The 23,204-nt window shown below is 45.7% G+C and overlaps 1 protein-coding gene across 2 annotated transcripts in view; it reads right to left on the bottom strand.

Annotated features, from left to right (window-relative positions):
* Nucleotides 1-23,204, bottom strand: part of Mtcl1 (microtubule crosslinking factor 1) — a 113,583-nt gene that overhangs the window by 45,002 nt on the left and 45,377 nt on the right. For both annotated transcript variants that reach the window (XM_052192698.1, XM_052192699.1), the window contains exon 4: nucleotides 4,804-4,863. In XM_052192698.1, coding sequence (XP_052048658.1) covers nucleotides 4,804-4,863 — 60 coding nt within the window. The remainder of the gene's footprint in view (nucleotides 1-4,803; nucleotides 4,864-23,204) is intronic.

Below are 23,204 nucleotides of genomic sequence, written 5' to 3'. Positions count from 1 at the left end.
GCCCCAGTCTTTGCAGATGGAACCCTGAAATGACCCACAGTTTGTTGCTTTGTCAAGAAGCTTAACAGTTAGTTTTAGGGAAGACCATGCAACACAGAAACCAACACACACGTTATAAATGAAGAAGAATGAAGAAAGAGAAAGTTAATGAAGTCTACGATCCGTCAGCAACATGGTGGCCCCGGTGGTGACGTTGCAGATGCAGCCTGGTTCACCATCAGCACTCTGAGCGAGTCACCAAGATCCTTCATCAAACCCTGGTGGTAAAGCTAACAGGATTCAGGGACTACATCTACCCTGTGGCCACCGTAAATGTCCCTCACACGTCTGATAATCCAGACGGTTCCACCTAGACAGTGAGGTTGAACAACTCTAAGTTGGAGCCTAGCTTTTCCACTGAGTAGCTGAGGTACAAGTGACGGGTAATTCATCTTTCCTCTTGGCATGTCTCCTCCTTCCTTTCGGCTCCCAAAACAACATGAGGGTGGAGGCCACGGTGGGCATTGCAGAGCTTCCCAAGTGGCGGTACTGCACAGGAACACACAATGACATGGAGGACATTTTGGCTAGGACAAGTGAAGACGGCTGGGCTCTTTGCCGGGCAAGAGCCACTTTGGAGCAATTGTTCTGGTCCTCTGTTTTGGTTGCTGTGACACAGCAGGAAATCAAACAGAGACTAGAGAAAGAAGCTAAGTGTTTGAAAATCTGAGAAGTAGTTCTCAACAGAATACCAGGGAATCCAGAGTACTGCCTAGCAGATCTTAAGAAAGTCAACTACCTTTTCAGCCTGGGTCCCGGGCCTTTAAGTAACCTATACTATCTTGGTTTATGGAATTGCATCGTTTGTATTCAGGACATATGAACAGTGAATTTCACAAAGCAGTCCTGTTAGACAGATGGGGGCAGGACGTAGGTCTGCAAAGGCCCCCTTCCCCCATCACACAGAGAGTGTCAACCCCTGCCTGAGGCTTGCTGGACTGCTGCTGGCCAGGCTGTTGACCACGTGGTGGGACAACTCAGCCCTCTGCATGGCTGTTTATGTCCCCACTGTCCTGGAGGCTCTATGAAGTCCCCACGCTCAGAGAGCCACAGCTACTGTGCCACTGAGATACAGAAACTGCGTCCTTGGTGCCTTGTCTGCTTCTCCCTGACAACAGACAGACTCATGGAAGGAGAATGGAGTAAGTCAGATGACAGAAGGACTCTACAGACACCAGACCGTGCAGAGCATGGTGTGCAGAGCGTCCCCTGGGGCCTCCTGGACCCATGGGTGGTGCTCTCCCATCCCTGTCCCTCTTCCCCTACACACACCCTTTGCATACTATGGAGAGGGGTCTACACAGGTCAGTCTTCAAGTTCTAGACATTTTCGCACTAAGGAGTTAGTTTTGGTTAGGGAGACATAAACAAAAAAAAACAAAAAACAACAACAAAAAAAACCCAACAAAGAGTACTCCATGACTAACTTAAAGTAAGGGGCCACTAGTCCTATTTCTTCTCTTGTTTTGGTTTGGGGACAGGGTCTCTCTGTGTAGCCCTGCCTGTCTTAGAACTTGCTATAGACCAAGCTGGCCTTGAACTCACAGAGGTCCAACCATGTCTGCCTCTTGAGTGCTGGGATTCAAAGCGTGTGCCACCAGGCCTAGCAACTCTACTCTGTTAACCACTGGCAAAATGTATTCATAGATTGTGTGGTTGTGATTTTCTTTCTCAGGATTTTATGCACAAGTTGTAAGGACACACAGGGTGCCTGATCCTGACACTAACGAATGCACACCTGTTCCTTCCCTCATTCATTCACTCATTCATCCAGTGTCTATTGAACATCTTAGTAGCAGCAATTGGTGTATACTTTCAAACAGCCCTGATTTCTCAGAGCATTCTAAAGTAACACAATGACAATCATGTTCCCAGCTCCCTGTTAGACGAAGATGTGCACAGAATACACACACACTGACAATTCTGCTGTTTACATCGAATTTGCAGGACGCTACAATGAAGACAGGTTGTAAATACTTCCTAATTTTTTTTTGTAAATACTTTCTATAACTGCATTCACTTGAGAGTTGATTAAATGCAGGAACTGGGAGAGAAAAAGGCTTCAGTGTATCCTTATCTGGGTGACCAGAGTGTCACCAAAATTGCCTAAATCCCTACCTATGAGGCAGATGAATCCTTCAGCAGAGACTATTGACAAGAGTGTCCTCCAACCAGATACCCATCCTCCGCCGCCTCTAGCCTGGGACTCAAGAGGGCCACACCAGGAGAAGTGCAGGGCTGTCTACTGGAACCCGTGTGAGGCTTTGGTACCATCGAGGGCCTGAGAGGATCCTAGCCAGCTCTGGAAGCAATTCTCATGAAACTGAAGTGTGTGTGTGTGTGGGGGGGGGGGAGGGGGTTCTCCACGATCCTCCCTGGGACCAAGGTGACAAGTGATTGGGGAAGGAGTGGCCTGTGAAAGGTCTGAGGTTCAAAAGCTCCCAAGTGTTTGTCACCACCTGCTGACACAAGCAGAGTATCCCACAGAGCCCTGTAGTCACCCTGACTTCTGGAAAACCTGACCCTCACACTTTCGCCATCCACCACCTCTGCTGGTCATCTCCGGCACCATCCTCCCTTTAAACTAGACCAAGAAAAGCAACAGCATCAATGTCACAATTGACCAAAAGAGAGTCCAGTCTGCAGATCACCTGAAGATCCATCATTCTCCAGTCTTCTTTTCCTTGAAGAAAGAACCCAAAAAAACTACCCATAAAGCAGGCACTCTGGCACGTGATATAGCATGCTGTCATTTCTACAAAAACCCATGCACACTACAGGGCCTGCCACCAGACTAGAGCAGCGAGGGGCACGGGGAGAGGGAGGGAGAGACTTGAGAACCTTCAAGCCTGTAAATGAAGAAAGTGAGTGAAGAAGTCGGTCTGCTCCCTGATGTCACTGCAGCTGAAGCAGGACCTACTACTCTGTGAGGTCCGTGAGAGAAAGGGGGAGCTTCTACCCAAGGGAGGTGAGGTCGGCCTGTTCTGAAGAAGAGGCTATTTCTATCCTAATGAGACAAATAGCTCGCACAGCTGGCAGCTGTTATGAACTTGAAACCAAATGCTTCTAGAAAACTCTGCCAAGATTCTAGAATAGGGGTCTAGGTTAAAGCCTAAACTTGGGAGTAGCAAGCTCAAGTTTCGGGAGCCAAGGAAAACACAAGGTGGAACCTATCTCTCTGAGGGAAACGACTCCAACTATGGCCAGCAAAAACAAGCACAGCATGGGTCAGACACACAGAGACCAGCACCATCACCAGCAGCTGGAAAGGCTTGTCAAGCAACAGAAATATATCGCTGCTGGTATATATTCTTTGGCTTGCAAGTCTGCCACCTGGCCAGCACCCCAGCAGACAACTGCCCGTGTGCCTACCTTGCGCCTCGGTGCCAGCTTCCTTTGGGTTTTGGTGGCTGACCTGCAGTTCCCAGGACGTTCCACTCCACCATTCTGCTGAATAGAAACTCCTTTCTCAATCGCCCTGCAGGCTCTGTGGGGCAACCCCACACAGCAAGGATTGCCTTCACACACACAACACGCTACAGTTCATGTGCCTGGCACGTTATACCCAACCTCCTCATTGGTCAGTAATTGCACTTTGAGGAAAAAGTTCACTGCTGGGCCAGAGACAGGGAACTAGAAACACATTCTAAACTCAGGATATCTGAAACGTCCAGCAGTAGGGTGCCTTTGATTTCCCTGTGATCAATTGATTCTGCAATAAGAATTAGGGGGGAATTCATCAGGGGTAAGAGAAAAATTAGTCTTCTGCTGAGTTCTCGAACAACACTGAACTTCTGGAGGACACAGGAACCAGGATATGACAGTTTGAATAAGATGTCCCCCATTGTCTCCAGCATTTCGATACTTGACGCCTAAATGGTGACACTGCCTGGTGAAGCTTAGGAGATGTGGCCTTGCTGGAGGATGTGCCTCACCCGGGGAGGGCTCTGAGATTGAAAGTCTTCCAGTCACCCCAAGTTTGACCTGTCTACTTCCTGCTTTTGGTTCAAGATGTAAGCTCTAAGCTTGCTGCTCCAGCAGCCGGGCCTGCCTGCTGCAGTGTTTCCTACCCTGATGTTGATGCACTCTTACCCTTCTAGATCCATAAGCCCAAAAGCCTCTTCCTTCTGTAGGCTGCCTTGGCCTAAGTATTCCTACCACAGCAATAGAAAAGTAACTAATGCACAGGAGCATCATACAGGGGGAGTTTCCAGGGACAGGGTGCATACAGGCCCTTGAATGCCCTCTTAGTTCCCTGACCCATTGTATCTCTCTAAATACCTCTTGCTACCTAGAGTCTACTGAAACTATATACTAATAACACCTCTGTTCTCTTTAAACATCTAATTCTAAAAGCAATCTTAAAAAAAAAAAATCCAGAAAGGCAGCTATACATTTAAAGTACACACATTCACAAAACAATGGTATATAAATGACCTAACCATCCGGCGGCTGTGTTATTTTACTATGTGAATGACTGTGATGGCCACAACCCTTTCTGGCCCCCGGAACCAGAGTCTATAGCTACTTCAACTCCACACAGAGCCAGTTTGTTTTCTTTCCTAGAGCACTAGCAGGTTATCAGAGCAAGAAGATACAAAAGGGTGGAGATGTGGAAGTGGTAAGAAAATATTCCCCCTGTGAAGGAGTGAGTGAACGGCAAGGTGCTAGTGGGTGGGGCTTTTTCAGTGTCTTAAAGGCAAAGGGGAATCAGCAGGGGACTTTTAACTAGGAGTAGAGCCTTGAGAGAAAAAGCTCAGCTCACCTGGTTAACAAGTTTCTTCTCTTTGTACATTTCCCGGCTGCCTCTTCTCTTCAGAGAACTCTGAAAAAGATCCAAGTGATACTTTGTTACTGAGAGGTCACGTGTGACAGCTGGCACTAGTTTCTACCGGTTGGAACTACTTCTTGACTCTAGATAGAAACCAAAGATCAGCTCAGTCAACATTTAAAAGAGATGATATGTACTGAATACTAAAGTACTCTATATTCTAATTACCATTTCTGGGGGTGCATTCCTCAGTTACTCTAATGCTTGATGAATAAATCAACAGGAAAGAGAAGGCAAGAAGACAAACCCAGGAAGCTTCAGATACAAAGTAGTTATAGAATTGGTTTATCCCCTAATTACACTTGATTTAGTTACTATCAAAATTAATTCTTGAATTCTGAATGGTCCAATTAAAAAGTGGCAGGCAGCCGGGCGGTGGTGGCACATGCCTGTAATCCCAGCACTCTGGGAGGCAGAGGCAAGCAGATTTCTGATTTCGAGGCCAGCCTGGTCTACAAAGTGAGTTCCAGGACAGCTAGGGCTATACAGAGAAACCCTGTCTCAAAAAAACCAAATCCAAAAAAAATCAAAAAACCAAAAAGTGGCAGGCTCTTATTTACGGAGAAAAAAAATATAGGCTGCAATACTATTGACAACCCAAAAACATTAAAAGTAACATCTTAAGATTCTTACAAAGTGGCTTTGGTTTTGCATGCCTGCCTGGATTCTGCACGCAATCTACCTCGCAGTCTCTGGATGGGACCTCTTTTTGGATCCTGCAGATCCCAAACTCCATGGATGCTTAAGTACCTTAGTAAAGTGCTGAAGTGTTTGCTTATAGCCTGTGAACATCCTTGCATATACTTTGAATCATCTCTAGATTACTTATAATGCCTAACATCATGTAAATACTATTATCAATATTATACTATATTGTTTGAATGGAGATAAGAAACAGTCTCATTTGTTCTATACACAGTCAATTTTTTTTTCAAATATTTTCAATGTGCAGTTGGTTGTATGGATGTGGAACCCCAGTGAATACATACTATCAGGGTCACTTCGTGACATTTCAGAAGACTTTGCCTGCTTTACTCAGTAAATTGCGTACATGATAAAACGCAGGCCTAAATATAACTGAGGACCAGGGGTTCCTCGGACCGACGAACTGGAAGCTGGGATTGCTCTTGCACAGATGAGGCATGAAAAGGGACAAAATAGTCTGAAGGAAGCGCAGCATCCCCGAGGAACTGGAAAGGATTTGGAGCCTCGTGGTCTGAGGAGATTCTGTTAATAGTTCTAAGGAAAGTTGGAGTGAGCAACTGGGGGCATAAGGGGTGAAGGAGGGGGAGGGAGGCCGAGCTAGCCAGCATCTGCATTCCATTGGACCATTAGATTCTCCTGATGCCTCCCTCTTCCCTCCCTGGCTCAGCTTAGACTGTGACAGGTGACAGTGCTGTGCCTTCCTGGGTCCTCCTGGCCTGTCTGGAGGTGAGCCTTGTCCCTCTGCAGCTCAGTCCCTTTGTTCCAGTGTCACCTTAATCTGGGAAGGAGACAGCTGTACCTGTCACTCAGGTCATCTTAGGAAGACCTCTGCGTTCATTAACACACAGTTCCCATGTGAAGTGTCTCGCTCTCTGAGTGCCAGGTCTTGTGCTTACTGTAGAGATTTTTACCTTTAAAAGTTTTAAGTCTAAGCCAGGCAGTGGTGGCATATGCCTATAATCCTAGCACTTGGGAGGCAGAGGCGGGCGGATTTCTGAATTAGAGGCCAGTCTGGTCTGCATACTGAGTTCCAGGACACCGAGGGCTGTTAAACAGAGAAACCCTGTCTCGAAGCACAATTCAACCCCTTGCAAATAAACAAGTAACTAAGACCAGCCAAGGTATCAGGAAGGCTAGTCGAGGGGCTGAGGCACGTTCTCCAAATGTCAGCTACAGAACTGGCTTTGTTTCCTTTTCAAGGATTTAGAAAAGGCAGGGTAGAACTACAAAATGAACTGGCGTCCAGCAGCAAGTAAGGAGAAGCCTTCCTATCTGCGATCTGAGACTTGTTTCCCCATAGTTCGCAGGTTTCCAAGGTTTTCATCTTCACCCTGCAGCTAAGGGTGGGTTTATTTCAATGAGAAGACTGAGACCACAACTTCTGGGGATTCTGTCTTGGAGAATTACAAAAGGACAGCACGGTGGGCCCCCAGTCGCTCAGCTTCACACAGGCAACCTAACTTCAGGCCTACAGCAGTGATGCGTGCACCCCTGAGCCAGGGCCTGCCACCTCCTGTGGTGTCTGACCCTGAGCTTCACCACCAGTCTTCTATCACAGCGCAGATGCCGTGTGTGGTTCAAGAAAATGAAACATGGAGACGCGAAATGAAAGGCAGAAGCAGAGACGAAGGTTCTCAACTCGGATGCAAAATGATTGGGTGCTGGAGGTTGAGAGCCCATGGGTGGGCTCTTCCAGACTTGTGATCTAACAAACCACAGACAAGGCTTAACGTTCATCAGGAATCTGCAGAGGCACAGGAGGGCTTGCATGGAGCACTGGTGATCAACAAACGGCAAAGATGGATGCCAGCCAGTGGGAAGACACTACCTTCCTTTATGAAGCCGATGTCATTTAGCCCAAATCCCTCTCCCTTTACTATGTAATATGTATGAGAATAACACGGTGTACATTTGTATGTGTGTGGGGGGGGGACTTAAAGTGACTCTAGAATTCATCTACAACAGAGGCTGGCACACTAGAGCCGTGAGGCTGAGGCAAGCTGCCCAATTTACAGATGTGCTGTGCGGATCCTGCCTGTGCTGTGCGGACCCTGCCTCTACTCCTCCCTGGGTGCTCTGCAGAGCAGAGGCAGAGCTATGCTCTCACAGCAAACCATTGTCACCTGCAAAGCTTAAAGCGTCCACATTCAGCCTTTGGCAGGAAACCGCTAAACCAGGAGCAGCAAATTGGTGAAACTCAGGGAAACAATGAGAAGGCAAACAGTGACTGTGTAGAAATGTAACATAATGGGCGGGTGCTGCAACAAGTCTACAGCTAGTGAAACAAACTGGAAAGCTTAGAAACAACATTTGAGGGAAGAGAAAAGTTTAGCTATCTACATAGGCAACATTTTAACCCAACGAGGAAAGAAAGAGCTAGCTGGTACAAGTTTCTAGAACATATAAAAATTCCCATGTAAAGGAAGCATTAAAAAAAGTGGGGGCTGGAGTACTGGCTCGCAGCTAAGAGCACTGTCTGCTCTTCCCGACAACCCACACTGGATTACCAGCACCACATGGGGGCTCATAACCATCTGTAATTCCACTTCAGAAAAAAAAGATTTTTCATCTATGACACACACTTAAAAACAAAGGATTGTGTCTTGTTTGTTTTGCCTTTTCTTGCTTGGATATTGACAGATTCAACAAAAGCAGGGAACCCAGTGTTAGGACCTACCCACCAAGAGGGGTGTGTCCGTAAAGAAAATGGTAGTAGGAGGTTGGACTCTAACTTCAGGGAGATGTCCTGACACAATAATTTACCCGAGGAATGGCCCCTGAGAATAGATGCTGTGGGGTACAGACAAACTGTCTGCACTCACTGCACGTGTCCAAGTAAGTCAGAAATGCTGTGGAGATGCCACAGTCACCTCGCTTTGCTTTTTCCTGTGTATATTAGGTGTGCACAGAAAGATGCACAAAGCCAAGGAGAGTGATTAGTAAGCAAGGCAAGCAAATCACTTTTCTCTCTGTTTTATGAGTGTCTAAAATCCACAAGCATACAATACAGGCTGTTAACCAGTTATCGGTTACACTTATACAATGATACTTGTGAATAATATGGAAGGATTCAGGTAATGCTCACAATGTGTCAAAAGGAAATGTGTATTATAAACAATGTATCCATAGGATGAAAATATAAATGTCGCTAACTGCATTGTAGGTGTAATCCAGGGTAGCTGATTGAAGGAATACAAAGGTCTCAATGGTGCTGAACATTTTGAGGTAACAGAATCATGAGCAGTTTTGCTCTTTTTGATGCCTTTTTACAGTCCCACCATTATCTACCGAGTACAACATCATCTTTAAAACGATGATGGTACTGAAAAACTGTATGTGTGCTCAGTGTATGTAAGGCCCTGGTTACAGCCTGGTACCCAAATAAAAAATGAGAAAAGGGCAGGAAGTTTAAATGCACATTAAAAAAAATACAGGAAAAGGAGGGCACAGACTGTCTCTGACCTCTCATGCAAGTTTGCAGTAGCAAATTATTCACCAATTTCCTGCATCTCGCCCCACAAGCTGGTTCTGTTTTTATGAGCCTGGTCCATCAGGTATTACAGATACAGGAGACGTCCCAAGGATGGAAGAAACTGGCCAGGTACTTCACTATTACTGCATGTCTGAAGGCAGAGGCGCAAGCCATAGTGAGTGATAATTGTTCTCAGCAAAAGTCTCCTCCTAACTCTGAAGCACTATGGGGTGCCAGGGAACTCTGCCAAGGGGAGCTTGGGGTGGGGGCCTTTTGTGTGGCATGTTTTATACCCAGCTTATTCCTGGGCACGATTCAGCAATCCAAGTGTCTTTAAGAACAGTGAAGAGAAAGGGTAAATGTAAGAGTAAACTAAGTGGAAGGCAGGACTGGGGACGTAAATGCACCTTTCAGTCTGGTCCACGGCCAGCAAATCAATTTTACATCCCTGCTGAAAAAACAACCTTTGTGAATCCAAACTGAATCCATCCCAGGCCTCCACGTTTTGTGCTTACTGCATACAAAAATCAGGCAACCAGTTGCTTTCTTCATTAATTATTTATCGGGGGGTGTCTTTCATGGCACATATGCGGAGGTCAGTTCTCTCCCCCCTCCATGTGGGTCCCAGGAGTTGAACTTGAGGCTTGACAGTGGACAGCTCTGCCCACTGAACCATCCTGTCAGCTCAGTTATTTGGACTTTCATGTCAATCATCAAGACTTCCTATTTAAGCCAATTTCTTTCAAGGAATTTCAGAAGAACTGACAAGGTTGTTCACTTAAGTGTTTCAGAAGCAGACAAAAGTTTAAAATGTAAATTGTTAGCCAAACAAAAAATGAGGACATTGTAAACTGAGTCTGTGTGGGGTACTGGGTGCAGAAGCAGGCTGATAGTTTCACAAGCCCTGCAGACTATAATTATTTAGAGAGCTTTTTATTTTATTTTATTTTTAAACTTTTTGGCACACACAGAAACATCAGATTGAGACCTGAGGCTGCTTTGCTTTCATTTCTTCTGCTGCGGTAAAATACCCCGACAAAAAGAAACTTAGAGGAGAGAGGGTCCAGTTCGGGTCAAAATTCCAGATTATAGCTCAGCAACATGGGGAAGTCGAGGCAGGAGCCTCAAACACCCACAATCAAGAGAGAAAGGTCCTCGCTTGCTTGTAGCTGCTCAGTTCAATGTCTCCCCTGCCTGGCAACTAAAACTGGGCTGGGTTATTTTGCATGAATTAATTTAATTAGGACAATCTCCCATAGGCCAAGCAGCCCAGGGTGGACAGTCCCTCAGTGAGGATTTTCTCTTGTAATTCTAGGTTATGTTGAGTTAATAATTAAAGCTAACCATCACAGAGGTGACAGAGTGGCCATTCCTTTTAGGGATAGCGTTTGAAAGGCCGCTCTTTACCCAAAGTGCCTGGCTCCAAGTTGCTGCCGTTCTTCCTCCTCGTCATTTGTATTGGTCATTTCTCTGTTGCTATGACAACGTATCATGACCAAAAACAACTTAAGAATTTTATTTCCGGTTACAGTTCCAGAAGACCAGAGTCCACCATGGTGGGGAAAATAGGCATGCTGGTCAGAACAGGAAGCTGGCTGGTTAGCTTTCCAGTCACACAGACAGAGAAGCAGGGAGAGCAGTCATGTTCTTCCTCTAACAAGGCTCACCCTCCCACAGGCTGCATAACCTCCTCAAACTGCACTGACAACTGAAGATCAAGTGTTCAAATACCTGAGCCAAACAGGGACAGTTCCCATTCAAACCACCACATCCCCTGATCCTCTGACAGCTCCTGGGAAGGCCGTGACGCCACAGGGGCCCAAGATATACAACCCATCTGCTGTAAAGCGGAAATGTCATAGTTTGCAGTACAGAAGAAGTCCACTTTGCTAGGTCCTGTCAAAGGACAAGGACAATCTCACCAACCACCCTCTGTTGGGCATTTACATCAGGCACCATGCTAAACCCCTCCTTTCCACATCTGTCACGGACTGAATGTTCATCTCCTCCCAGCTCCTATGTTGAAGTCCCTAAGATCCAATTCGAGGGTATGAGGAGAACTGGTCTTTGGAAGATAATGATGTCTGGTGAGGTCCTGGGGGGTGAGGCCACCTTAATGGGATTGATGTCAGCCTGAGAGAAAGACGCCAGTGCTGCTTCTGTGTGCTGCTGATGAGTCCCTGAGGAGGCAGCTTCCGTGATCTGCTAAGGAGCCTCAGCAGAGAGCTTGACCACGCCAACACCCTGACCCTGGACTCCACGGTTTCCAGAACGGAGAGAAATGGCGATCTGTCGTTTAAGATGGGGCTTTTGAATATTTTCTATTCCTGCTATCTGTGGCTGACAGATCTTCATGGCAACTTCCAACATAGTTATACAGAATGTCTATTCTATATAAAACAAAACACTGGTAATAAATCATAAAAAATTATCTAAAAACGATTCTGCTGTACGTAGAATTTTTCCATCTATTAAAGATTTAAGGCAAATTTGCTTACTAACAAGGCCCATGTGCTTGTTTACCTTTACATAATCAATGACATCTCGGCTGGGTATTTGGCACAGCAGGATGTAAAATGTCTTCAACATTTTTCAAAGTTAATCAATATTTTGGTTTTGTGATTGTCAATGCTAAGAATACTACCTTGCAAGAATATGTAGTTTTTTGGGGGTTTTTTGTTGTTTTATTTAGGGCCATTTCAGAAATAGTTGGAAATTTTATCCTAATTCTAAAGAAAACTCAACAGCAACAAAAAATTCTTTTTATAAAATGTAAATCAGCAATTTACACAGCAATCTTTAAAAACATCAAACATTGTAATGCAATGTAACCCAAAGTTATATGAGGCTATATGCTGAGGAACGATGGTAAGAAAACACTAAATTTTTTGACTTCTGTAACTAAGGCATTACGTTTTTATGAGAGCTGATTTTTTAAAAAAATTTGTTTTCAATAAAAACACTGAAATTCCTAACACAACCCGATCTGGGGTATCTGAGCAGCGTCTGTCCTTAGATACCGCGCACAGGGACAGTGGGGATGAAGTTCTGCACTGAGGCTGCAGGGAAGCAGCAAGATGAACCAGCGCAGGCCCTGCAGATATGGGGCTGTGAGCCCAGGAGTATGCGTGCTGCCCGGTGCGTGCTGCCTGGTGTGTGCTGCCCGGCCTGGGGTATTTGCTACAGCTACCTACTATTCAACTAAAGCTGAATGGGAGAGAGGAAGAGACCGGGAGAGGAAGGGGGAAGAATGAGAATTAATCAGTAATTACAACACTGAAAATCAGGTGACGGCAGCGCTGTCAAACCAGGAACTCCAGCCTTACAAGTCTGTGTTCTTGGTCTTCATGGTCCTCAGATCATTAGAGCAACCTTAAGGCTCACAAAGTCCTGGTCTCCCAGATTTAGCCTAGTTTTATTTTCTCCTCCTCCTCCTCCTCCTCCTTTTTATTTTCTGAGCTTCTGACTGGCAAGGTTTTCTCATTCCCAAAGTGTCTTGTCTTCCTTTAGCCAAAGAGCCCAAAGAACTATTCTAGGAATGGCCGCAAGCCACGGATCTCAGGCGCCTTGTGCACGGCTAAGGAAGTGCACTTGTTGCCATTCTGCAGGTTTCTGAAAGATCCACGAGCTGCCGACAGCCTATGTCCTTATATGGAAAAGACAGTCAGAAAACTGTCATCAGCAGTCAAAAATACCACAGAGTCAACGAGGGAAATTATACTAAGACAGACACACAGGGCTGAAGAAAATTATGATAGTAGAACCTGAATCCTCCATGCCAAAACCTGAAGAGGCGAAAGGAGCCTGCCAAGAGCCACCGAGCCCACGGCCACGAGGCCACGAACGGAGAGGGGCCCCAGTAAGTACACCCAACTCTCCTCAGTGCACTCGGAGAGCAGAGTGGCAGGGCAGACCGCATACAACCTTGAGGAACAGGCCCCAGCACTGCTCTAGGCCACAAGCTGGTTGAGTAATTCACCTCAGACCCTATAGACAGGTATCCTGAAACCTAGTTATTGGGAAATTACTCTGACATGCACTACCAAATAATCTAAAATAAACTGAAGGTAATGACAGTAAATTATAAAATGTATGAAGGAAAAAAAACCGAGAAATCATGGTCACTATAAAACCATAGTGATGATTCACCCAAAGCAAAGAAACCTCCCCCCAAACTGTAAGAATCCCAATTCTGGATGCACCCTCTCAAGTGGGCCTCAACTTCACCACCCAGCACTGAGAAGCAGAGTCTGCTTTCAGAATCCCTGACTGATTCCTAGTAGAGGAAGGGAAATGACCCTTGCTTGGTGATAACCTGAAAAAAACACACCAATTGTCTGAAGATAAAGCTGTATCTTTAAGCACAATCTAGCCCTGGGAGGAGCTGGGTGTGGTGACCCTGGCTACTACTCCCAGACCAGAGAGGCGGAAGAAGGACAATCAAGATATAGGCCAGCCAGGGCTATATAAGGAGATCCATTCTCAAGAAAACCAAAACCCAAAACAACCTGTCTCTGTGCCTTCTGATTGGTGAGAGGGAGATAACCCAGTCCAAAGTCATGCAAATTATTTCCTAGCCTAGTAAAAGAAAAAGAAAAAATATATTGACAAACAGAGCTGAAAATCTATATAAACAAATATAATTTAAAACACTGCCCTTTACAGAACCTTCATGGCTCATTCTCTTCGGATGCACTGTGAATAGAAAAAACATTCACTGTTTTCACTTAACTTTCAAACACCTATGTACATGAAGTTGTGAGCTACATGAGGTAGTACTTTATAGTGATCTACCACAGTGCTTTAATTTGACTTAAGGTATCGTTTAATTGGTCTTGTTACTGTGATATAAGTGCTTTGCAAAAGCAATTTCAAGAACGGTGGGTTTATTTTGGCTCCAGCATGGTACAGAAGTCATGGCCTGCAGCAGCAGTGAATGTGGCTACAATGTATCCAGTAAAGAAAGAGCAAAAGAGCTCTGCCAGGCCAGCTTCTGCAGCCTAGGAGCAAGCCAGAGGCCGTGAAAGGTACCTCCATCCTCCCGATTCACTTAGCCTAATCAAGATAATCCCTCACAGGTATGGCCAGAGACTAATGCAATCAGATCTGCCCCTCACAGTTCTGTCCGTGGGATCGTCTCATAGGTGAATCTCCACTCTGAGACCTTGACAGGCAATATTAAGCACTCCCAGAGCGTGGAGTATGGTGATGCTCGCTCATGGCCGCCACACTGTCAAAACTTGGAGAATGAAAAATCCAAGACGTGTGCATTTCACTAAAGGAAAACACCTCTAATTAACAGTGTGTGTTTGGGGGAAAGTCTGCAATTTACTTTCACATACACCCCCCCAAAAGATGTCAAGATATTAACATAAAATAAAAGCGGCGCAGAGCCGTCTATAACATAAGAGGGCAAAGGAACAGATGAGATGAACCAGGAGTGCCAAATGTTAATGCATGATGTGAGGGGAATGAAGGTATTCGCTGTAAAGTTAGGTTTATTAAATATTTACAAATGTTCGGAATAAAATAGAAGGAGAACATTGGGTGTGTAAGATTTCAATGTTACTGAAAACAGCATAATATTGCACAGCCATTAAAATGATTATTAAAAACATTTAAAGACGTGGAAAATTTCTCATAAAATCTTTCTCTTTTCAATGCAGAATTAAAACAACATATAATCTTAACAGGATTAAAAATTTTGTCTTGAAAAGATTTGGATGCAAATATAACTTTAAAATGCCAACATAAGGGCTCAGGCAGCTGGCTCAGCAATTAAGAGAACTTGCTGCTTTTCCAGAGGATCGAGGTTCACTTCCCTGCACCCACAGCAACTGGCAACTCCAGTCCAGGGTGGCTGATGCCCGGTGCAGTACCAGGGACACACATGGTGCACAGACATACATTCAGGCCAAACTCTCATACACATAAAATAATAGAATAAACACATCTTTTACAAACTAATTAAAAAATTAACATGCTAACAGCTATTTGTCAATGAGTATTAAAATTATGACTACAGATTTTTACAAATTCCATTAAAAAGTCAAAATTAATAGATGTTCTTTGCGGCACAATGGCATTATATTCTGATACACCCATTGTAAATAGAAAATAATCTGCTTTTAAAAGGTGTTTTAATACCGTTTTTTCTAACAAATATCCCAGCACACGAAGGGTGCCAGTGTCTTCCATTCATGCCTGCAGCTGACTGGCAGGTCCAGCAGGGGAGTCCCTGCATCAGATAAACCCCGCCCCAGGAAAAGAACAAGAACCAGGAGTCTGAGGACAGTGTCTACTCGATGCACACCATTTTTGCAACACTGCAAAGATGATAAATTCTAAGTCAAAGCACCTTTAGTCAGGGGTGGTCTTAATATTATTCTTCCGAATCAGGAAAGGTCTTCGCTTTAAATGGAGTCAAACAGTCAACATCCTAATTAATAAGCCTTTGTCTTCCCGCCTACCAGATGGGTGAGACTGAGGAGCCCTGAGCTTCCTCATACCATGCAGAAACCAACTGGAAATTAAACAGAGGATTAATCTCAACAGGCAAGATTAGCTCACTCTGTGTGGGTGTGTTTCCTCATGTACATCAGCACAGAGGGCGACACAGGCTCTCATGGACACTTGGGGTTAGTAAATGGAACTCCGCGTCTCTGATCATCTTCTCAAGCTCAGGGCTTCCTAGCTGGAGGCTCTCCTACTAGACAGACGAAGTCTAACGCCCATCTGACTTACTGACCCGAATCTGCCTAAGATCCTGTTATCTAGAGGCACAGCCAGGTTCCATTAATCATCCACTACACTGTTCAAACGCTGGCCTCGCTGGCACGGTGCAGAAAAGCCATTCCAGTTCTAAGGGCAAATCTCCAGCAATTCTTGTCTCCAGGGCAGTGGCTGCTTAGATCCTTTCCTCCAAGTATCTACTGGGATACGCCCCAGATGATGTGTGAGGGGTGGGGGTGGGGAGAGCTTAGCTCATGGTTTTATGATTCTTAGGGGCTGGAAGCTTTCTGTCCTCCCTCTGCTTCCTTGTGTCCTGAGTATTACAAGTGATTTAATTAGGGAAAGGCAGTAACTGGGCTATAGGGGAGGGGCAGGATGTGTAAGAAGCCGCAGGGGGCCACTGTGAAGCTCTGATGTCACAGAAGGGCTTCAAGAGCAAGCAATAGGTAGCCTTGGGGCTACAGATGGGCAAGGAGCAGAACAGGTAGAAGGGCTGTGAAGAAGACACCTGCTGGCCCTCAGCTGTCTCCATCAAGCTGTCTTGATCAAGGCGGCTAGATGGCTAGGAAAGGCTTGCACGGGGAGTGGCATTCTGCGAAGGTGCACAAGCAACCCAAGCTCTAGGTGATGAAAAGCAAAGAAGGCAGTTTGGTGATCTCCAGGGCTGAGTGCCTTTCTTTACGTAAATGCGCTGGGTAAGGAGCTGGACACTCCAGACCACGAACACTTCGGCTACTGTGTTGCATTTATGGGGCAGAATATGTCACAATTTGAAAGCATGGGCAGTTGCCAGACCCAATGTTTCCAGTGCTGCCCCTCAACAGCAAATCAAGAGAGCCATGATTTGAGCTAGACCCTCACTTGGGGACCCCAAGGCACCAACCTCCGATGCGGTGACAATCAAGCAGAGCCTGGGAAGCATCCTTCCAGCAAGTACAGCATCCTTCCTGAGCAAGCTACCACAGCTGGTGCTTTGTGGAGGCTGCAGCAAGGTGAACCAACTCACAAGGCAGAGATCACACAGACAGGGACAGAAGACGCCGTATCGGCACCTGTCTGTGTGCACTCCTGCTGAAATGCAGGGCTGCGGCACTCCCGAGCTGTGTCTGTGTGTCTCCATGGGAGCAGATACACTTATTCCTTGAACAGCCTTATTTGGGGGCTTCTAAATGACATCAAATATATAGGCAGCTCCTCCTCTGCTCCGCTGAGGCTGTGACCAAGGCAACTTCCACAAGAGTTCTTTAGGGCTTACAGTTCCAGAGGCTTAGAGTCCTTGATCATCACGGCAGGAAGTGTGGCCAGCAAGCAGCGCGGTGCTGAAGCTGTAGCTGAAAGCTCACATCTTGAGACAACAACCACAAGCCAGAGGGAACTAACTGGGAAAAAGCATGGACTTTTGAAATCTCAAAGCCTACCCTGTGTAACACACCTCCTCTGAGCAGGCCACACCTCCTAATCCTTCCCAAAGAGTTCCTACAAGGGGGAGGGGAGCTTCTCATTCAAACTACCACACTGCTTTGACAAGAACTTCCTTATCTTTGGAATAACAGTAATGACTGGCTCTGAGTGTGGTGGTGAATGCCTTTAATTCCAGCACACTGGAGGTAGAGGCTGGGGTAGCACTGTGACTTCCAGGCCAGCCGGGGCTGTCTCAAAAGCAAAACCAAGTAAGTAATAGTCATAACTGCCTGCAAGGAAGGGTTCCTGTACGGATGAATGGGGTAGCCTGCTTCATAGGTGATACCCACAGTGAGCAAGACTTAGGTTAAAAACAGATATGCCTTTTCTTGGTTAAAATTTTAAGTGCTCATCACAGGGCTGCATGGCTGCACAGGCCTTTAATGCCTGCCCTTGGGAGGCTTTTGTAAAACACAGAAAGAGTTGCTATGACTCACTGGCTCTCTTCTCTCTAAGAGAAACCCAGTGTTCAGAGAAGTGTTTTCCATTCTGCATAGGAATGGATACTTTGAGGGCAAACTTGAACTCTGTGGCTATCTGTGTGTTCTTTTTGGACGATTCAGAGCCCACGCAGTACCTCACAGTTCACAAGATGTCACGTTGGGAAAGCGTCTATTATTGTGGACTCATACTCACAGGAGAGATTTTAACAGGAAAACTTTCCCACAATAGGAAGGCATGGCTTCCATCTCTGAGGGAGGTAAGTAGGTCAGACTTTGCATGATGCTGCTAAGTACACCCGAGAGCCAATGGGAGCAGTGATTTCATACACAGTTTATGGGATGTGTCAAACAACTAGCACACAAGTCGCAACAATGTTCTCTCCCTACCAGATACTAAGTACCAAAGAGGAGAGTTTTCTCAACATGTTGACCCTGTCTAACTAATCCGCTTGGTCGGGATTCAGGCCTGGCGTGGTCCCGTGGATCAGACAGTCTCAGCAAGCCTGCCTTGCATTTGCCCCTGGACACCCCTCCCATGGTCTGGCCTCTCTCTTGGACATTATAACCAGCTCCTTTCTTTCCAACCCCCTGAACTTTTCCAGGTTTTTACTTCTTCCCCTAACCTGACAATTAGACAAGAACAGCTCAGCCTCCTTCACAAGGATACCTCTTTACTGGAACATCTGTTTTGTTCAAAATAAGGGAATCATGAATCAGTGTAGCTGTGGGTTAGTATTCTAGAGCAGAAGATGCCTTTGTATATGTAGCTGGCCCAAGCTACAGAACATGTAGATGTTCTCAGTACCCACAAAACAATTACAAATGAACCCACCAAGGAAGAGAAAGAAGGAAGAAATGGAAACACAAGCGGACAGGCACAGCGTGCTGCAGAAGGCTAAGGGCGGCTTCACACTCTCCATTTTCTCTTGTTGCCTCTGTGGATCCTAGATCCTGGGCCTTCCCATCACCTGTGGGTGACACTTCTTTCCACCATTGTTACGGCTCAGCTCTCCACTCCTTCTGGGGCCCCTGGAGGCCAACTCTCCGATTGAAGGACACAAATCTTCTGTCATCATGGACCCTGGAGGCCCACTCTCCGATATCAAGGACGTGTTGTCATGGATTCCTCTCCCTCTCCACTCCCCTCGTGCACCTCCCAGCCATAGCTGACCATCCTCTCTTCCCTCTCCTCCATCACAACCTAAGGAAGACTTGATCACCTGAACTATTGCTAGAACGTCTTTACTTGAGGGCCATCGCCTTGGTGAGGCTCTCTTTTATTGATCCTGGACTATTTAATAACATGGTGGGTTGGGAAGTCACAGTGACATGGCTACTTTTATTAACAGAGGGGAGGGGTGGCGAGAGGGAGTTCCCATGTGTACGTGCAGGGGCGTTGTGTCCTACCTTATCACACCTCAACTTATTCCCTTGAGACAGGGTCTCCCACTGAAACTGTAGCATGGCTGACAGCCAGCAAGGCCAGTTATGTTCTTTGTTTCTGTTCCCTAGAGTGTTGAAACTGCAGGGCCAAGTGATCACACCCAGTCTTTTCCATGGGTTCTGGGGATTTGAACACAGGTCCTAGGGCTTATGCCACAAATACTCTTAACCTCGGGGCCATCTCCCCAGCCCCGTCCTATCTACGTTAGTTTTATTATTGATTAAGTTTGTCCACTGGTAATTTTATGTATGTATATTGTGCACTGTGATGAGTCTCACCAACACCCTCTCCTCTCACCTTCTGACCTTTATCAAACCTCACTTTCTTCCCACAAGACACCCCTATATTCATGAGGCTCACTAGTGGGTTTGCAAGTGAATACATTGACTCTGCTCTCCAGGAATCTATCTAGTTCATCAGGGCAGAGTAGGGCCTCATAAACAGTGCCCCATCCATGACTGACAGATGATTGGGCAGCTGTGTGATGGCCCCAGGGCTGTTGTGTTGAATGCAATAGTTGTGTCATTTCCAGAAGATGGCATTTTGTAGCCTTTCTCCCTATCTTCCCTCTTTTGCATTTTTTCTGGTATAAGTATCTTACCCAGGGCTGAGCACGCGCTGACCCTTTAAGCAGTCATGAGTCTTTCGGACTCCCCACATTCACTGTTCCCCATTTGCTTATAATGTTGCTTATGTGTCTGCAGTATGGTTACTTCTCTGGCTGGGTACATGCTCTGTGCTACACAACCCTTGCAGGTATGTGGGCATTGTCACCTATGGGGAATGTGCAACCTAATGTCATGTGCCCATTTTGCTAGTCACCAGTGTGTCCTTATACATTCTCCCTAAATATCTAAACCCATAGAAACTTCTTAAGGCACTGATTCTTGATGACTCAGATAATAGTACATCAATGTTCCAATCACACTGTTCACAGCAGCCAAATGGTGAGTCTAACCCAAGTATCTGTCAAAAGATGTGGCTTATTAGGCAGAAAGAAGAAAAGCAACTCTCATATGGGTATTAACTTTGAAAGCCTCATGCTGGGTGAGATAAACAAGACAGAAACACAGACACATGCTGTACGATTCCACTAGTACACTACACATGGGATATACACATTCTAAGAGACAGAAAAGAGAACAGCATCACCATTGGACAGTAATGAACCAGGGTAGTCAACTAACTATGGCTTAAAAGATGCAGAATATCTGGGATGATGAAAGTATTCAGGACAGAGTCGTGCTGCGTCCTAACACCAAAAGTAATACCACTGAATTATGCCCTCAACAAAAGTTAAAATGGCAACTTGTGTGTTCTGTATATTTACTGTAATAAAAAAAAAAAATCACATCCAGATGGATATTTTAAGAATTTGAAAGGTACACCCACAACTCTCACATGGGAGCCATGGCTTAGCTTGGGGTGTCACGATGAACCCTCATGATGATTTAGTGCTTGCCCCCGTGTAAAGCTATACATTTGCCAGTCTCTCCTTTTATGGCCACACAGCTAAGATTAGCCAGCTCTGTTTTCAATCTGTAAAATACACACTCAAGAGGACTCATACTGTTTATAAATGTTATGAGGCTGCTTTTAAACAGTCTGAAACTTTAGGGAAGGTTTTCTCCATTGGCCTTGTTTTTCTAATAGTGATACACTTTTTATAATCTGTATTTCCTTACGTCTCCCGTACTGATGCTTCAAGTCTGTCTACTCTCATAACTACTGTGGGTATGCTTTCTAAGTAAAGCATCTCTCCTTTATTCATAAAAAGGCATTTCAAAAATTTCCTTAAAAAAAAAAACAGCTAGTGGGAGAAATTTTGATCCTTCAGAGTTACCCTAAGATTTGTTGGAGACATCATATTTACATTCCAGAAAATACCTTCTGATGTGTCTTATGCCGTGTCTTGTACTATGTACCTATGCGCACACAGCACTGTCTCATGGAAATATGGGAAGAAAAAACTGACAGACACAGAACGGTTTGGGAAGAATGGAGGTAAGAAAACAGGAAGTGTGGGTCTCACTTTATCTTCCTAGCACAGTTCTAGTACATGCTCCCTAAACCCCAGAACTGGCTGGGGACGTTTGATTTTACGTGACTTGTAGGCTTCCATTTGACCACGTGGCTTCTATTTTGTGTCTAGTCGCTGCATGAGAGCCACACAATTTAGAGTTCAAGACACATCCTGATACACAGGGAGGAGATATTATTTTACTTCCTATGTTGAAGTCCAGAAAGTAGCTTGGCTGCCCACAGCCATATTTGAACCTGGTCCCTTGGAACCCCATGTGTCCCCACAGCCTCTCAAAGACAGCAGCTCCATGGACGGGGCCCTGAAGGATGGATGGCCCTGGTGGATGGAAGTCCAACAGCAGACAGGATCTGAATGAACAGGTGAGGTCAGCCCACATCCCAGAAGGGTACATGGTAAGCGTATGATGCTGTGACTTCCATATTTGGGGGACTCCAAAGGGGGCAAGTCGGAGGCTAGCCTTATGTTTCCTGAGGTTATATTCCTGTCACCTCTATTCTGGAAGGGAAGAAAGGACCCTACAGCTAAAGAATGGGAGTACTGGTCCACAGCAGGCACAGCAATGGCACGGCATGGTACCAGCTCCACCTGAAAGTTCCAAGGCCCTAAGACCATATGCCCTGTGAATCCCCGTGAAGATACCTAGAACCCCAAGCCTGTGACCCTTCCTGTCAGTCACTCCCGACTTGTACTCCACCTCCTCTGATCTCTAGGCAGCACAGGCCAAGGTCTAATGTTTCCTGAGGTACTGGAACAAACAGAAAGCCTATTTCCACAACAATCGGCCATTCATGACCATTGCACTTTCTCTAGAACTGTGTGCCAATTACAAGCCTTTCCAAAGGTCCCCCGCTCGCTTGCTCGCTCGCTCGCTCGGGCAGGCAGCTTGCTCTTAAATAAGGGCCTCATTATGGCCCTCTGCCTTTGAAATGTCTCTCCTCATGAGACTGTTTTCATGCTGCTGATAACAAATGAAACCTCTTCAATTGTTCTACAAGCAGGTTTTCAGAGTGCCCTTTGGGGAAACGCTCTCAGCCTGAATTAATGATGGGAGGAAAGGTTTAAGTGTGTGATTCTGGCCCTATGAAGGTGATATACGAACTGTCCGACTGCAGAGAGCCAGTGTTCCAGCCCAATCTGAAACTTGCAGGATTCTTTCCCAATGTCTCCTTAATCTGCCTCGGCCATATGGCCTCAAACCTGCTAAGAGCTTAGGGTTTCTTCTGTGTGGAGGAGAGCAAACACTGACTTGTGGACACTAAGCCGTGGAGGCCAATTCCTTACAAATGATCTCGATTCACAATGAAAAACTGGCAACCGTCGTCTACTTTCCCCTGCATTGCAAGCCTCAGCCGTTTCCGACTTTCCCTTTCTGCTCCGTGGCAATGAATGACTGTCTCAGATTGTAATAACTAGAAGGAGAAAGGAAGGAGAAAGGAAGGGAATTTTCACCTATTCTGCTGTCCTCAACTGTATTTTGAAAACTTTTCTGTTCCCTCCACTGCCACCCCCATCAGCAAAATGTACACATTCTTTGTCCCCAAGACGCAGGTGTTATCTACAGTCTGATCACAAACACCGGATGACTTAAACACACACAAGTATGGACAGGATTCCGGAAGCCTCAACAGTGCCAAAGGCCACAGCTTTTATAGATAAAAGCCTCACTTTTGTAGATTTACCAAGCTGTATGACTTAAGATACCAAGACAGATACATGGTCAATTGGAAAGATTTATCCACTGTCTTCGAATCACCCCAAATCCAATGGCTGAAGGAACATTCTATAAATTATCTACAGAACAAAAAAGTATTAGGGAAATGTGAGGTGAAACCTCATCAGTTGGGTAAGTGGAAAACCATCTCAGTGTCCCCCTTACCCTGCCGAGAAGGGAGGCGGCAGATGGGCTTTGTGAGACACTACCACAAGCTCCCGGCAAAGGGCAGCTTGGCACCTTGTCTTCTGTGCACAGTGAACACGCTGGTTTGAAAAACTCATTTAGCCAAATCTATAATTTGGAAGCCAATGAAAGAAAAA

This window comes from Apodemus sylvaticus, chromosome 9 (genome assembly GCF_947179515.1).
Source record: "Apodemus sylvaticus chromosome 9, mApoSyl1.1, whole genome shotgun sequence".
Classification (NCBI taxonomy): Eukaryota; Metazoa; Chordata; class Mammalia; order Rodentia; family Muridae; genus Apodemus; species Apodemus sylvaticus.
This window is presented reverse-complemented; position numbering and strand designations above follow the sequence as displayed.